This window comes from Hippopotamus amphibius, chromosome 3 (genome assembly GCF_030028045.1).
Source record: "Hippopotamus amphibius kiboko isolate mHipAmp2 chromosome 3, mHipAmp2.hap2, whole genome shotgun sequence".
NCBI lineage: Eukaryota > Metazoa > Chordata > Mammalia > Artiodactyla > Hippopotamidae > Hippopotamus > Hippopotamus amphibius.
Window position 1 is genome coordinate 58,681,242 of NC_080188.1, and position 18,603 is coordinate 58,699,844.

Genomic DNA, 18,603 nt, shown 5'->3' on the forward strand with positions numbered 1-18,603 from the left:
TTAGAAAATTACTTATTTTACTCATAGCAAAGCTGATACAAGTTTTTTTAACATTCTCTTGAGAATCACATATATTTTCTCAGCTACCACGTTACCTCCACCTTATGCTACACTTGATATCCTCCAAAGTAGCTCATTTACTCTGAGCACTGCTCTTCCTTTCCCTCAGATTTCAGTTTAAAGTTCTCTTTATCAGGCAGGCAAGATTCTCGTCAAATGCATTCCTCTCACATGCACTCTATCCCTCACAGGCAGTTGGCTGTATTCACACATAAGCCCTAGTTAAGAAAACCTCATTTTGGTCTCCTTTTGCTGTTTTGGTTGGGTGCTACACGATACCCCTTACCTTTCATTTCTTATTCAAAGCCATGTCTCAACTGCAAGAAGAAATGAAAATAGCCCTTTAGTGCCCAAACCAAGTGCCTTCAGTTTTACTGCTGACTGCCATATGGGTCAACAAGAATACAGTGTGGTCTGTAAACGTGAGAGAATCTCCCATATCAGTTCCTTCAAGATTTACCTCAATACAGGCGCTTCCCTGGTGGCACAGTGGTTAAGAATCTGCCTGCCAATGCCGGGGACATGGGTTCGATCCCTGGGCCGGTAAGATTCCACATGCCGTGGAGCAACTAAGCCCGTGCGCCACAACTACTGAGCCTGCGCTTTAGAGCCTGTGAGCCACAACTACTGAGCCCATGCGCCACAACTACTGAAGCCCGCATGCCTGGAGACCACACTCCGCAACAAGAGAAGCCACCACAATGAGAAGCCCGTGCACCACAACAAAGAGTAGCCCCCGCTTGTCACAACTAGAGAAAGCCCATGTGTAGCAACGAAGACCCAATGCAGCTAAAAATAAATAAATAAATAAGAAAATAATTTAAAAAATATTTACCTCAATATGAATGAGAAAGAAAGAAGATGCCTTCCCTATAGTGCCTACCTACAGGACCTGGTTTGGATGTTTATCCTCTGCCTCTCAACTGTAAATCTTTAGAGAACTTCATGCATTTACCTAATGTGTAAAAGATGTTATAAATTATCAGCCAATGATAAAAAGATTTAGATAGTATTGTCAAGATTCCTTTATAGATTTTAAAACTACTCTCCCTTACTGGTAATAGTTACCAAGGACCACATATATGGGACTTACAATCTGAAGTTGAACTTGAAAGTGTGCCAGGCACGAGAGAGATAAAAAGACATAGTGATACTGTCTTCAGGAACCTGCAGTCTGCTTGGTAAGCTAACACTTCTGGACACCGACATAAGCACGTGTCCCTGCCATAACACCAGGCTCCCATAAAAAGGTGGGGCACTCGACTGACCATAGCACTGGGCTCACGTTAAGTGCTTTCGAGATGATTTTATAGCAGTAAGAAAACATGAATCCACAATGATTCTCCAACCTTAGAAGAATATATATCAGTTTAACAAATACTTGATACAAAGAATAGATTTCATAAAAATAATTAAACAAACACAGGAATAATAACCTGAAGGTATATCCATAGGAATTTTTATGACAGTGATTCAGTAAAATATCTTCCATTCAAAATATAGCAACACTGAAAGTTAAACAGTAAAGTTACTTACTTTCACTATGATAAGCCTCGCCAGGTTTTCACACCTTTGGTTATCATTTTCCACATACTCCACTTCAAATAGGGTATCATAATTTTCTAATATTTTAGCCATTATCTTGTTGCAGAGGTCTTGTTCTTTCATGCCTTCAAGCCCAGGTGGCACGCTGGAAATAAGGAAAAAAACTGAGAGGAATTTACTTTGTAAAAACACAATTGCCAGCATAGCTGACTCAGGCTTATACTTTGACATTTCCTGGATGATTGATCAGCCTTCTTCTAAGGACACATGAGATTTTCAATAAATTCTATGGTGACACATCAGATGTTGTTGGGACAGTTGGCAAGTTCCCAAGATCTGAATTAATAGCTTGTGCTGAATAAGGAAAGTACATGTTGTTCAGGAAGAAGGTATAGGTTAACATGGGTGCAATTAATAAGCTTTATATATATTAGAAATTGCTACATATAAAATAACATTTATAAAAAAGTAAGAGCTAGAAAGAACAAGTGTTATGACAAAAAGAATGAGTTTTATCATGACAGAAATACTCAGTTACAGAAATAATAGCAACACAATGTTTACTTAAGGATTTCTTAGATAATGCACAAAAGGCACACAACTTAAAAGATGAATACTTCTGGGAAAAAATACTGATAATTGTTGAAGATTATCTATTGATACACAGCAGATGTATTACACTATTCTCTCTTGTTTGGGTCTGTTTAAAAATTTCCATAATTTAAAAAAAGGTATAAAAAGCTTCTGAATGCAGAAGACACTCTATATAAGGTAGAAAGACAAGCTATAGATTAGAAGAAAAGAAATATCTTTTCAGTAACATGGACAACTGACACAGAATTAGTAATTAGATTATCTAAAGAATTCTTACCAATCAATAAGGAAAGAAAAGAGACAAAAGACAAATTGAAAAACTCATAGAAGAAAACACTTAGTCAAGAATCTTATGAAAAGATACTTAACCTGACTGAGTAACCAGTTAAAAAGCAACAATGATGTATCAATTAATACCTAACTGTATTAGTTTCCTACGGCTGCCACAACAAAACTATGACAGCTGCCACAACAAAACTATGACAAATTGAGTGGCTGGAAACAGAAATTTATCTCTCACAGTTCTGGAGGCCAGAAGAGCAACATCAGTATTACTGGACAGAAGAAATTAAAGTGAGCAAGGCCATAGACTCCACAAAGGCTCAAGGGGGAGAATATGGCTGGCAGCATTACTTGGCTGTGGTTGCATCACTTCAATCTTCAATCAAGGCCAACATCTTCAAATTTCTCTCTACTCCATCTTCACATGGTCTTCTCCTCTGTGTACATGTCCAATCTCTTTCTGCCCCCTTCTTATAAGAATACATGTGACTGCATTCAGTACCCAAATAATCCACGATAATCCCTTTATCTGAAGATCTCTATCTTAATTACAAGTGCAAAGTCCCCCTCTCTCCCCAAACAGGGTAACATTTACAGTTTCCAAGGATTAGAACTTGATGTCTCTGGGGGACATTGTTCACCCTGCTATACCATCTTTGCGGTACATACCCTAAGGTGATTTCCAATCAGTCACACTCCTGTACTCCCCTCGGGGGTAGGTGGAACTTGTGACTTGCCTCTGATCACGAGAATATGGCAAAAGTCATATGATTAGGTTACATTATATAAGACTCAATCTCAGTAGACTGGAGTGAGGATTCTCCGGCTGGTCTTGATGAAATAAGCTGCCATGTTCAGACAGGACCTGTGAGAACACCACGTGGCAGAAGACTAATGTGTACCTTTGGCCTCTAGCTCACAGACAGTAAAAAGCTGGGATCCTTATGCAGCTGCAAGGAAATGAGTCTGCCAACAACTCTCATGAGCTTGAAAGCAAATTCTTTCCCAAACTCAGCCTCCTTATGAAAATGCAGCCCAGCTGTTACCCTGATTTCAGCTTTGTGAGACCAGAAGCAGAGGACCCAGCTAAGTTGTGCCTGGACACCTGAGCCATGGAAAGCATGAGATAGAAAATTTTTGTTGTTTTAAGGCACTACATTTGTGGTGATGTCTTACACAACAACTGAAAATGAATACAGAGTTTGGTACCTGGAAGTGGGTTGCTGCTGTAACAAATATCCAAAATGTGGGCATGTCTTTGGAATTGGCTAGTGAGAGAAGACTGGAAGAATTTGGGTAGCATGACAGAGAAAGCCTAAAATGCCTTCAACAGATTTTTAGTTGAAATCCAGACTTTAAGGACACCACTGGTGGACTTCTCTGGCGGTCCAGTGGTTAAGAATCCATGCTTCCACTGCAGGGGACGTAGGTTCGATCCCTGGCTGGGGAACTAAGATCCTGCATGCCATAAAGTGTGGCAAAAAAAAAAAAAAAAAAAAAGGAGACTGCTGGTGAGAGTTCAGAAGTACTAGCCAGACAGTAATAAAGAAGGGGTGAGATCAAAACAGAGAATATCATATCTCACAGAAGTAAAATAATAGGCAATGAGAGAAGCGTACTAGACAAACTTAGGTTGAAAACCAGAGCATGAATTTTAGAACCCCTTTGTGTTCTGTTTACTGATGGCTGGGAAAAAGATGAACTATGGCCTCCTGGGTCTTCATGTGGAAACAAAGGATAGGCCTCAGTAAATAAAGATTTTTAAATAGAACAAAGAATGCAGGAACAAATGACTGTTATCAGGCAGGAGAAGTAACCACAGCAAAGATAATAAATCAGTCATAAAGACTAGTTCTACAGGGAGATCAACTCGATGGCTGGTGATGACTTAGAGCTGTGAGATAGGGAGGGTGGGAAGGAGTCTTGGGAGGGAGGGGATATGGGGATATATGTATAAATACAGCTGATTCACTTTGTTGTACAGCAGAAACTGGCACAAGTGTAAAACAATTATACTCCAATAAAGAGCTTTAAAAAAAACCCAAAAAACTCCCAGTTCTGTTCTAAAGGTACACATCCGCCTGAAGCACCTTCTTTGTTGTTGTTGTTTTTTCACTTTTGGCCTCAACCAGGGACTGAACCTGTGCCCCCTGCAGTGGAAGGTTCCTGGATTTTTTCAACCTACAGTGAACTTTGCCTCATTTTAATGTGAAAATCTCCACCCCAAGGGCAGGGAATTGCCACCATTTTTGAACATGCAACTATGTTTGATCATGTTGTCGCACTGTGCAAGCCCATCTAGAATTCCATCTCTACGTGGAAGATCACACTTGCCCTTTCATGAATATGCATACACCCATACCTTAAATTTCCCTGATCGTGCTGTTCTGGGAGACAGTGCTTTGAGAGCTCTGTCTCCTTACTTGTCACAAGTAATAAATGCTTTTGTTTTAATCAAAAGTACTTGGTGTGTTCATTTGGCTAAGCACCCCCAAGTGATGGACCCATTGTGTCCAGTAACAGAAGAAAATAAACATGTTATTGGAAACTGGAGGAAGGGAGATCCTCACTTTGTTGGCAGAAAGCTTAGTGAAACTGTATCCTGCCGTGATGTGGGAAGCAGCATTTGTAAGCAACAAACTTGTACATACAGGGCAAGAAATTTCCAAGCAATATTTTGGAAGTACCACCTGATTTCTCTTTGCCACTTATGGTAAAAGGTGAGAGAGGGAGAGGAGAGAGGAGAGAGTGGAGAGGGAAAAACTGAGGTTAAAACTTAAAAGATGCTCAACATCACTCATCATCAGAGAAATGCAAGTCAAAGCCACAATGAGGTATCACCTCACACCGATCAGAATGGCCATCATCACAAAATCTGGAAACAACAAATGTTGGAGAGGGTGTGGAGAAAAGGGAACTCTCCTGCACTGTTGGTGGGACTGTAAGCTGGTACAGCCACTATGGAAAACAATCTGGAGGTTCCTTCAAAAACTACAAATAGAACTACCATATGATCCAGTAATCCCACTCCTGGGCATATACCCAAAGAAAACCATAATCCCAAAAGAAACTTGTACCATAATGTTTATTGCAGCACTCTTTACAATAGCCAGGACATGGAAGCAACCTAAATGCCCATCAACAAATGAATGGATAAAGAAGATGTGGCATATATATACAATAGAATATTACTCAGCTATAAAAAGGGATGAGATGGAGCTATATGTTATGAGGTGGATAGACCTAGAGTCTGTCATACAGAGTGAAGTAAGTCAGAAAGAGAAAGACAAATATTGTATGCTAACTCACATATACGGAATCTAAAAATGGTACTGATGAATTCAGTGAGAAGAATAAGGATGCAGATACAGAGAATGGACTGGAGAACTCGAGGTTTGGGAGGGGGCGAGGCGTGAAGGGGAAGCTGAGAAGAAGCGAGAGAGTAGCACAGACATATATATACTACCAACTGTAAAATAGATAGCCAGTGGGAAGTTGTTATATAACAAAGGGTGTTCAGCTCAAGGATGGAAGATGCCTTAGAGGACTGGGAGGGGGAGGGTGGGGGGGACTCGAGGAAGGGTGGGGGGGGAGTTGAGGGAGGGAGGGAATATGGGGATATGTGTATAAAAACAGATGATTGAACTTGGTGTACCCCCCCAAAAATAATAAATTAATTAAAAAAAAAAACTTAAGTAGAAAGGAAATAGGACTTGATTTAAAAGTTGTCTCGACAGATGGCAAAAGACACTGAAATTAAGAGATTCACTGTCAGGAAAGCAAGCTTGATAGAAAAGGTAAAGAGTGTGATGATATAACCTTTTGCTAAAACCTCAGAAAGATCAAAAGCTCAGATTATTAAATTAGACAAAGGTTCCTTTCAGGTGATTAAGGGTGTGTCTCACAGATCCTGTCAATTAAACTAGGAATTTAAAAGCATTGCCCATCAGCCATTTTAGTAAGAGCCTGAAATAGAGAAAGGATTATCTTGGAAAGATCTCAGGATGTGTCTTTTTTTCTAATGGAGTAAAGCCCAGTGAAATTCACAGAAGGCTTGTAAGTTTTTGAGAAATTTATTTCAGCAGAAACACTGCCAACTTGGAATGAAAGGGACAAAAAGGGTACAAAATGAAAGGAGGCCATTAGATTTCCAAAATTCTATTGGCAGGAAGCAGGCTGATACAGCCACTCAGCTGCAAATGTGCTGCCTTTCATCAAAAATGAAGGATGTCTCAGAGGGCAGAACCAAGAACCAAGAAGGTGAAGTTGAAAACCATAGAGAAGTAGTCCAAGGTTTTGAAACCTAGTCCACAGATTGTCAACATTTGCTGGGCTAGATATCAGAAATGTCATTAGCCAGTGACCTTACTTTTTTTTAATCTTGAATTTCCTCCTGTTTGAACCAGAACATCTATTGTTGTTATCCTATGTTTGTTCCATCATTATACGTTAGGTGTGTTGGGGCAAATACTCTCTTTAGTTTCATCCTCTAAGAATGCCTTTCTCAACCACAGAATCACAGCCAGTTTTGAGATGTGCCTGTTGTGAGTTATCTGTTGTAACAAAGTAGAAACTTTTGCACATTTTGGCTTATTTTGAAACTAAACTAGATTCAAGGTATTCTATATAATACATTTACTCTCAATCATTTCTATTACAGTATGTGTCTTCAGTCACATGTAAGGGTAAAGCTTCAGTTAATTGATAGGATCCACGCATTCCTTTAGACCTTCTGCAACAATGCTGCAAGAAATAGCTGTGGCAATTATAACTTTCTGCCATATGGTAATTTCCATTCATAAAAGCTTGTCAATTTTAAATTTATCACTTTTTAAATATCCAAGACAAAACAAATGAGAAAAAATGTAAGGACAGGATTCTGGGAAGATAGTGGAGTAGGAAGCACCAGAAATCTGCCCCCCTACCTGGACAGCAATTACACCAGCAGAATTTGTCTGATGAAATATTTTGGAACTCAAGAGTCTATTGAAGGCTTGTAACATCCAGGGAAGGCTCAGACAGTAAACTGTGATTAATTTTGGTCCATTTTAGCTCTTAGCCACTCATCCCCCACCCCAGCCATGTGGCAGGAAGCTATTCTCACGTTCCTTGAGCAGTTTGCACATAGCTTGTGGGAGCCAGGATAAGCAAAAAGGACCCTGTCTTTCAAATATTGGGGAGCTGTGCTCTGAGTGCTGACTGCTGCTTCTGAGGTGCAAAAAGGTGGGCAGCCATTGCTGCTGCACCTCCCTCCCTTGCTGAAAGTCCCTCCCTCTTAGCTGAAGTGACTTCTAGGGGATTTAAAGGGCTATACCCTTTTTTCGTTTCCAGAATTACTACATTAGATTTAAATGTCCATTGTTCACCAAGTGGGGGGGGGGAGGGGAGGTGTTGGGGTGCGATGAATTGGGAGATTGGGATTGCCATATATACATTACTAGTAAGAAAAAATACATCAAATTGTACACTTTAAATATATGCAGTTTATTGTATGTATGTCAATTGTATCTCAATAAAAGCTCTTAAAGAAAAAAAAATGTCCATTGTTCAACAAAAAAATCCCAAAGCATACAGAGACAGGAAAATATGGTTTATTCAAAGAAAAAAATAAATCAATAGAAACTGTCCTAGAAAAAGATTTGATGGAAGATATACTAGATAAAAACTTTAAAACAATTGTCTTAAAGATGCTCAAAAAACTAAAGGAAGATGTTGAAAAAGTCAAGAAAATAATGTGTGAACAAAATGGAAATATCAATAAAGAGAAAGAAAGCCCAAACAGGAAGCCAAAAGAAATTCTAGAGATGAAAAGTATAGTAATTGCAATGAGAAACTCACTGGAAGGAGTCAAAGGCAGATTTCAGCAGGCAGAAGAAAGAATCAGTGAATGAAGATAGGACAATGGAACTTATTGAGTCTGAGGAACAGGAAGAAAAAAGACCTAAGAAAAGAAAACAGAACCTAATGAACCTGTGGGACACCAGCAAGTGAACCAACATACACATCATAAGAGTCCCAGAAGGAGAAGAAAAAAAGGGCAGAGAAAATATCTGAAGAAATAATGACTGAAAACTTATGAAAGATATGAGTATAAATATCCAAGAAGCTCAAAGGACTCAAAGACCTACACTGAGACACATTATAACCAAACTTTGAAAAGCCAAAGATGAAGAGAGAATCTTGAAAGCAGCAAGAGAGAAGTGAATCATCACATACAAGGTATCCTCAATTAGATTATCAACAGATTTCTATCAGAAACTCTGAAGGCCAGAGACTGATATATTTAAAATGTGAAAAGAAATTATCAACCAATAATCCTATATGTGGCAAAAATGTCCTTCAAAAGTGAGGGAGAAATTAAGATATTCCCAGATAAACAAAAGCTGAGATGACTGACAGACCTGCCCTGCAAAAAATACTCAAGGGAATCCTGCACAGTGAAATGAAAGGACACTATGAAATGCAGTAAATTGAAGCTGTATGGAGAAATAAATATTCAATAAAGGTAAATACATGGGCAATTATAAAGGCTTGTGTTATTGTAACAATGGTCTGTAATTATACTTTCTGTTTTCTACCTAATTTAAGAGACTAATACACTTAAAATACAAAAAAAGAAAAAGAAAAGAAAAAAATTAGTCTAAAAGCTAGTAGTACTGTAACTTTGACTTGTAACTCCAAATCTAAGAGACTAGTGATTCAAAAGAATTATTAGCAACCCCAATATCAAAATCAGACAAGGACATTACAAGAAAAAAAATTACAGGCCAATATCCTTGATTAACATAAATGAAAAAATCTTCAACAAAATATCAGCAAGCCAAATTCAACAACACATTAAAAGCATTATACACTATGGGATTTATTCTACAGATGCAAAGATGGTGCAACACCTGCAAATAAATGTGATAATGTGTTGTGAACAGAATGAAAACCAAGAATCATATGACCTTCCAACAGATGCAGGAATAACATTTGACAAAATTCAACATTCATTTATGACAAAAGCTCACATCAAAGTGGGTAGAGAAGGAATGTACCACAATATAGGCCATACATGACAAGTCTGCAGTTAACATTATATTCAAAGGGGAAAAGCTGAAAGGTTTTCCTCTAATAACAGGAACAAGAAAGAATGCCCTCTCTTACCACTTTTATTCAACATAGTATTGGAAGTCCTAGCCAAAGAAATTAGGCAGGAAAAGAAAAGAAAAGACATTCAAACTGGAAGAGAAGAAGTGAGATTGTCACTCTCTGTGGATAACATGATATCATACAGAGAAAATCCTGATGACTCCACCAAAACTGGAGCCATAAAGGAGCAAAGGTTTTGTGTGTTACTGGAGTAAAGCTGATGTTTATTCAAATTAGAGTATTAAAACTTTAGGACAGTAAATGTAATCCCCATGGTAACCACAAAAAAATAGCCATAGAATGCACAAAAAAGAAAACAAGAAAGGAATTTAAACATTTCAGTACCAAAAAAAATGAACTTAACACAAAAGAGAATATTAATGTAGGAACTGAGCTACAAAAAAACTCTAAGGCTTCCAATTATGTAAGATATATAAGTACTTGGGATATAATGTACAACATGATAAATATAATTAACACTGCTAACACTGCTATGTTTTATAAAAATATTTTTAACAAATCCTTATCACAAAGAAAAAATCAGTTTTGATTTTGTACCTATGTGAGATGACAGATGTTCACTAAAATTACTGTGGTAATCATGATGTATATAAGTCAAACCATTATACTGTACACCTTAAACTTATACAGTGCGGGGCTTCCCTTGTAGCACAGTGGTTAAGAATCTACCTGCCAATGCAGGATACATGAGTTCGATCCCTGGTCTGGTAAGATCCCACATGCCGTGGAGCAAATAAGCCCATGTGCCACAACTACTGAGCCTGCTCTCTAGAGCCCATGAGCCACAACGGATGAGCCCATGCTCCACAATTACCGAAGCCTGAGCACCTAGAGCCCATGCTCTGCAACAAGAGAAGCCACTGCAATGAGAAGCCCACACACCACAAGGAAGAGTAGCCCCTGCTCTCTGCAACTACAGAAAGCCTGCACACAGCAACAAAGACCCATTGCAGCCAATAGACAAAAATAAATAAATAAATTTTAAAAAGATCCCAGAGTTTGGTAAACAGTGCTTTGCTCCTTCCACCCAGCCATACTGACCCCAAGGAAGCCAGGGCCCCACGGAAGGGGGCCCACCTTCCTCTCATTTAAAAACAAACAAACAAACAAAAACTTATACAGTGCTATATATCAATTACATCTCAATAACACTGGAAAGAAAAGAAAGCTATAAGACATATATAGAAAACAAATACCACAATGACAGAAGTCCCTCCTTATCAGTAATTACTTTAAATGCACATGGATTGAACTCTCCAGTCAAAGGACAGAGATTGGCAGAATGGATAAAAACACATGATCCAATGATATGCTGTCTATAAAGAGACTTGAGATCCAAAGACACAAACAGGTTAGAAGTAAAAGGATGGAAAAAGATATTCCATTCATACAGTAAGCAAAAGAGAGCAGAGGTGGCCATTCTAATATCAGACAAAATAGACTTTATTTTTTATTTTATTTTTTATTATTTTTTGGGGGATACACCAGGTTCAATCATCTGTTTTTATACACATATCCCCATATTCCCTCCCTTCCTTGACTCCCCCACCCTCGAGTCCCCCCCACCCTCCCCACCCCAGTCCTCTAAGGCATCTTCCATCTTCGAGTTGGACTCCCTTTGTTATACAACAACTTCCCACTGACTATTTTACAGTTGGTAGTATATATATGTCTGTGCTACTCTCTCGCTTCGTCTCAGTTTCCCCTTCACCCCCGCCCCCTCCCATACCTCGAGTTCTCCAGTCCATTCTCTGTATCTGCATGCTTGTTCTTGTCACTGAGTTCATCAGTACCATTTTTAGATTCCGTATATGTGAGTTAGCATTACAATAGACTTTAAATCAAAAAAGGTTTCAAGAGACAAAGAAGGTCATCATATATTAATAAAAATTTCAATACAGCGAGAAGATATTATAATTACAAATATTTATGTATCTAATGACAGACATCAAAATATATGAAGGACAAATGGACAGAACCTAAGGGAGAAACAGACCATTCAATAAGAGTTGGAGAGAGTTCAATGTCCCACACAGAACAGAAAGCACAACCAGAGAAGAAAAGTGAGGAAATAGAAGACTTAAAAAACAACAAACCAAATAGATCCATTGATGTATACAGAATATTCTACCCAACAACAGAATGCCCACTCTTCTCAAGTGTACATGTGATATTTTCCTGAATAGACCATGTGTTAGGCTGCAAATTAAGCCACAACACATTTTAAGAGGTAGATATCACACAATGTATCTTCTCTTACCATAATAGAATGAAGTTAGAAATCAATAACATTAAGAAAATCGGAAAATTCACAAAATTGTGGGATTAAATAACACATGTTTAAGCAGTCAATGGATCAAAGAAAAACTGTCAAGGAAAATTAGAAAATGTTGATACTTAGAGATGAATGAAAATAAACCACAACAAACCAAAACTTATTGCATGCAGCAAAGTAGAGTGAAAGAGTAAGCTTATAGCTACAAACACATTAAAAAACAAATAAAGAAAAAGAAAAAAACAAAAAATAAAAAAACAAACAAATATCTCAAACCCAAAACCTAACTTTACTACTTAAGGAACTAGAAAAAGACTTTTTAAAAAATCCAAAGCTAGCGGAAGTAAAAATAAAGGTTACAGCAGAGATAAATGAACTAGAGAATAAAAAAACAAAAAAGAAAATCAATGAAACCAAAAGATGGTTCTCTGAAACGATTAAAAAAATGGACAATTATTCAGCTAGATAGATTAAAGAAAGAAAAAAAGAGGAGGCTCAAATTGTGAAAATCAGAAATGAGAGTGGGGATATTACTATCAATTCTACAGAAATAAAAAGGATAAGAGTGTAATATGAATATTTACATAGCAACAAATTGGATAACCTTGATGAAATGGACAAATTCCCAGAAACACAAAACCTATAAAGCTTAAATCATGAAGAAATAGAAAATCTGAATAGACTTATAACTAGTAAGAAGACAAATTAGTAATCAAAAACCTACCAACAAAGAAAAGCCCTGAACCTGATGGCTTTACTGGTGAATTCTACCAAACATTTAAAGGAAAACTAGTAATAATTTTTTTCAAACATTTCTAAAAAAAACTGAAGAGGAAAGAACCCTTCCTAACTCATTCTATGAGAGGAGTATTACAATGATACCAAAGCCAGACAAAGATACTACAATAAAACCACAAAACGAACAAACAGAAACTCTCAAGAACTACAGACCTAAATCCCTTATGAACACTGGTGCCAAAATTCTCAACAAAATACTGTTGTACAGAAGTCAGCAGCATATTAAAAGGATTATATACACGACCAAGTAGGATTTATTCCTGTAATATATGGATGGTTCAACATACAAAAATTGATCAATGTAATAAGCCACATCAACAGAATGAAGGAAAAAAACCACATGATCATCTCGATGCAGAAAAAAAAACTGACAAAATTCAACACTCTTTCATGGTACACTCAGAAACTAGGAATAGAAGATAACTACCTCAACACAATAAAAGCCACATAGGAAGAACCCACAGCAAACTCATACTCAATGGTGAAAACCTGAAAGTTTTTCCTCTAAGATCATGAACAAGGCAAGGATGCCTGCTTTCACCACTTTGATTTGACACAGCACTGGAAGTTCTAGCCAAAGCAATTAGCGAAGAAGAAGAAATAAAAGGCATCCAAATTGAAAAGGAAGAAGTAAAAATATTTCTGTTTTCAGATAACATGATCTTAACTTAAAATAGAACTACCGTATGATCCAGCAATTCCACTCCAGTGCATATATCTGGAAAAAGCAAAAACATCAATTCAAAAAGATACATGTACCCCAATGTTCACAGCAGCACTATTTACAATAGCCAAGACATGGAAGCAACCCAAATGCCAATCAACAGACCACTGGATTAAGAAGATGTGGGATTATACACACACACACACACACACACACACACACACACACACACACACACACAATGGAATATTATGCAGCCATTAAAAAAACCTGAAATACTGCCATATGCAGCAACCTGGATGAACCTAGAGAATATTATGCTTAGTGAAACAAGTTAAAGACAAATACTATATATCACTTATATGCAGACTCTAAAAAAATAATACCAATGAATGTATATGCAAAATAGAAACAGACTTACAAATATAGACAATAAACTCATGGTTACCAAAGGGGAGAGGGGAGGTGCAGGAACAAATTAGGGGTATGGGATTAACAAATGCAAACTAAAGCATATAAAAGAAGTAAGCAATAAGGATATACTGTACAGTGCAAGGAATTATACCCATTATTTTGTAATAACCTATAATGAAGTATAATCTGCAAAAATACTGAATCACTATGCTGTACACCTGAAACTAACACAATAAATCAACTATACTTCAATTAAAAATATATATAGATAAGGAAATGCTAAAGATCACACAAAAAACTATTAGAAATAACAAATGAATTGAGCAACGTAGCAGGATACAAAGTCAACACACAAAACTCAACTGTATTTCTACATATAATGAACAATCTGAAAAGAAAATTACAAAAACAATTCCATTTACAATAGCATCAAACAGAATAAAATATTTAGGAATAAATTTACCAAGGAGGTGAAAATGTTATACAATGAAAACTACAAAACTTTGGTGAAAGAAATTAAAGAAGACATAAATAAATGAAAACATACCAAATGTTCATGGATTGGGAGACTCACTATGTGACTACTTAAAATGTGACTACTACCCAAAATAACCTACAGATCTGATGCAATTCCTATCAAAATTTCAATGGTATTTTCCACAGAAATAGAAAAACCCACCTTAAAATTCATATTGTATCTTAAGAGACCTCTAACAGCCTTAAAAAACTCATAAAAGAAGAAAAATAGAAAATAGACACTTCCTGATTTCAAACCTTACTATAAAGCCACAGTAATCAAAATAGTGTGGTATTAGCATAAAGACAGACATATAGACCAATAGAACAGATTACAGAGCTAGAAATGAACCCTAGCATACATACTCAGTTTTTTGACAAGGATGCCAACACCATTCAATGGGAAATGGACAGTTTTTTCAACAAATGGTACTGGGAAAACTGGATATCCACATGCAAAAGAATGAAGTTGGCCCCTTACCTAGCACCATATATAAAAATTAACTCAAAATGGATCAAGGAACTAAAACAAAAAAATTTTTGGAAGACAGCAAAAGACAAAAGCTTCATGACACTGGATTTGGCAATGATTTCTTGGATGTAACGCCAAAGACACAGGCAACAAAAGAATATTAGACAAATTGGACATAACGAAAAATTTTAAATTTTGTGCACCAAAAGACACTATCAACAGAGTAAAAAGACAACCCAGAGTGGAAGAAAATATCTGTAAATCATGTATCTGATAAGGAGTTAATAACAAGAATATATAGAGAACTCCTAAAACAACAAAAAACCACCAACCTGATTCAAAAAAAGAATTTGAACACACATTTCTCCAAAGATATACAAATGGTCAATAAGCATATAAGTGATGCTCAACATCACTAATCATTAGGGAAATGGCAATCAAAACTGCAATGAGCTATCACCTCATATGCATTAGAATGGATAATGTAAAAAAACCAAACAAACCAGAAAATAATAAGTGCTGGTCAGGATGTAGAGAAATTGGAACTCTTGTGCATTGTTGGGAATGTAAACTGGTATAGCCACTATATGAAACAGTATGGTGATTCCTCAGAAAATTAAAAACTGAATTACTGTATGATCCACCAATACTACTTCTGGGTATATATCCCAGAGAATTAAAAGCTGAGTTTAGAAGAATATTTGTACACCAATGTTCACAGCAGCATTATTCACAATGGCTAAGACATGGAAGCAACCCAAATGTCCATGGATAGATGAACAGATAAACAAAATGTGATACAGTGGACCCTTAAACAAACAAAGAGTTTAGAGGCACAGATCCCTGTGTAGTTGAAAATCTGTGTATAATTTTATATTCAGCCCTCCATACCCATGGTTCTGCATTTGTGGATTCAACCAACCTCATATGGTGTAATACCATGGCATTGAATGGAAAAAAAAAATCCATGTACTGTATAAGTGGATCTGCACAGTTTAAACCCAGATTGTTCAAGTGTCAACTATATATACATACAATGAAATATTATTCAGTCTTAAAATGGAAGGAAATTCTACTATATGCTACGCAGCATAGTTGAACCTTGAGGATAGTAAGTAAAATAAGCCAATGATAAAAAGACAAATACTGTATAATTCCACTTACATGAGGTACTTAATAAGATGGTCAAAATCATAAAGACAGAAAGTGCAATGGTGGTTGGCAAGGGCTGGGGGGAGGGTGGGAATTAGTGTTTAATGGGTATAGAGTTTCGGTTTTACAAGATGAAAAGAGCTACGGGGATGGAGGCTTGCACAACAATGTGAATGTTTTTAAGACCACTGAACTGTACATTTAAAAATGGTTATGACAGTAAAATTTATGTCATGTATTTTAGCACAATAAAAATACAGTAAAAAAGAAAAGTAAGGAACGCTTTGAGGACACTGACATCTGGTTATCATGACTCTTCCGTTATAATTGCTTGATGAAAGGCAGACAAAGTGATGAGGTCAGATACATCTGCAATAATCATATTCACATTAACAACATATTAAAGCTGTATATTATATCCATTGCAGCATTTAACAATAATAAGACTTTATTCTTCAATAGAACTACTTTGTTTACCTTACTATATGTTGAAGCCAGGATCTAGATTAAAAGCCAACTTTTAAAAAACTATTTTTAAAAATTAGCTTAGCCATATTTTAACTTCTTTTGTTAAATAATATTTGAAAATGATGACTAATGGCTGATTTTACTTACCTACATGTTCTTAAGATGCTTTCATATACATTCTGCCAAAAGTCTGCTGTGCTAGTTTCTAAATTTTCAGTGTTATGAAAATTTAGATGTGACCTTGAATGTGTCTCATACTCACTCAAGGGTCATGTGTCACGCATGTCAGGTGGGACATGGTTGAAGATCACTCTGGTCTAGTTCTAGTCTAAGCATTCTCAGTAGGGGCTATACTGCCCCCAGTGGGGCATATTGGTTCTTGGGGGACAGGTGAAAAAAACCTACTCTTTTTTTTTTTTATAAATTTATTTATTTATGTGCTGTGTTGGGTCTTCATTGCTGTGGGTGGGCTTTCTCTAGTTGTGGAGAGAGGGGGCTACTCTTTGTTGCGGTGCACAGGCTTCTCACTTCAATGGCTTCTCTTGTTGAGGACGGGCTCTAGAGCACAGGCTCAGTAGTTGTGGCTCGTGGGCTCAGTAGTCGTGGTGCACGGGCTTCGTTGCTCCGCAGCATGTGGGATCTTCCTGGACCAGGGCTTGAACCCGTATCCCCTGCATTGGCAGGCGGATTCCTAACCACTGAGCCACTGGGGAAGTCCCAGAAAAAAACCTACTTTTTTAATATATAAAGTACAGATATGTACAGTATACACCCACATATATAGTATATCTATGGTGCTAAGGTTTAACTGCAGAGGGCATGTGATTAGGAAAAAAATTCTCAAAAGGCTCCTTATGGGAAAGATAATGGAAAAAGGGTTGAGAAACACTGCTCTGGTCCCTCCACTGTTACTGTGAACGTTAAGTGCTAGCTCCTAACATAGGATCCACCTGCACGTGACTGACCAATGCAAAGACGCGTGGGGCTCTTGGAGCAAGGGGCTAGGTGGAAGGATCAAGGAAGTGTTTGGGATTCTAAGTTAGAAAATGAAGGTTCAAGTCCTGGATCCACTATTTACATAGTGTAGCTTTCAGAAGGTTGCTTAACTGAACCCTAGTTACTTCATTTGCACAACAGACATTGCTAATATTAGATGCTGTAGAGATCTTATGAGAATTTTTAAAAGTTATGTGAAAAATGCTTTGCAAAACTATGGGGCCAGAAAATGATCAGTGGTTACGAGGGGCTTGGATAAAGGGAAGGAGTGACTAAAAGGGACATGCGGGAACTGTTTGGAATGAAGGAAATGGTGTACATCTTAATTGTGGGGGTGGTGATATAATTGTATGAGTTTGTTGAAACTCAGAACGCTATACTAAAATGGATGTGTTTTACACTATGTAAATTGTACCTCAATAATCCCAACTTTAAAAAAAAGTGCCTTACAAACGATAAATAATCACGTCAGTGCTTTTTACTACTCAGAGTAAGACTCTAGCTTTTGAAGTAACAGTGTTGGCCTACACGGAACTTGCAATTGCCTTTCAATTCTCTAGCCTTTTCCATAGGAATTGCTATTAAACTCGGTCTTTCTAGTTCTGATCTCTCCTGAGAATCAAATTTAAAGATTAAAAATTTATTGACTGTAAATATCAATCTGCTAAGTCTCCATCCATTTTTTCCACCTATGATAGGATAAAAAGAAACAACTGACATTTTGATAGTGGTCTTCAATCTTTTATTTCTAATCTTGCTATTTGACATATTAGTTATGCTTCTCAGCTTTGTTTCATTGACTACTTTCATACGCATAAAGTCTTCTATATCTTAATCTAAGTCATTAAAAAAAGCCTTAAGTAGGTAGAGTGATGGGATACTTCACTTGCAAACTTTCTTTGGACTGTCATCATTTGACTCATCGATACCCTTAGAATAAGATTGTTTACTGAGGCCTGAATGTACCTAATTTCATTATCATTAGATCACACTGACAATCTTATCCACATACATTACGTGCAAATATCACACCCTCAACTAATTATTTTGTAATAAAAAAAAATGCTGACATGCTGGGACATTCCCCCTTATTTAGTTCTTAGAAAAAAATTTTTGAAAATCTATTATTGAAAGCAATCGCTGGAGGCCAGGCTTAATAACCATTTTAAAGGGTATAAAAATTTCCAAATGTAGACTGTTCTATTAATGAAT

General features: G+C 37.0%; 1 protein-coding gene across 3 annotated transcripts in view; it reads right to left on the reverse strand.

Moving 5' to 3' along the window:
- The window catches only part of FAM13A (family with sequence similarity 13 member A), a 322,984-nt gene that overhangs the window by 212,327 nt on the left and 92,054 nt on the right, over nt 1-18,603 (reverse strand). For all 3 annotated transcript variants that reach the window (XM_057726771.1, XM_057726772.1, XM_057726770.1), the window contains exon 5: nt 1,597-1,750. In XM_057726771.1, the coding sequence (XP_057582754.1) occupies nt 1,597-1,750 (154 nt within the window). The remainder of the gene's footprint in view (nt 1-1,596; nt 1,751-18,603) is intronic.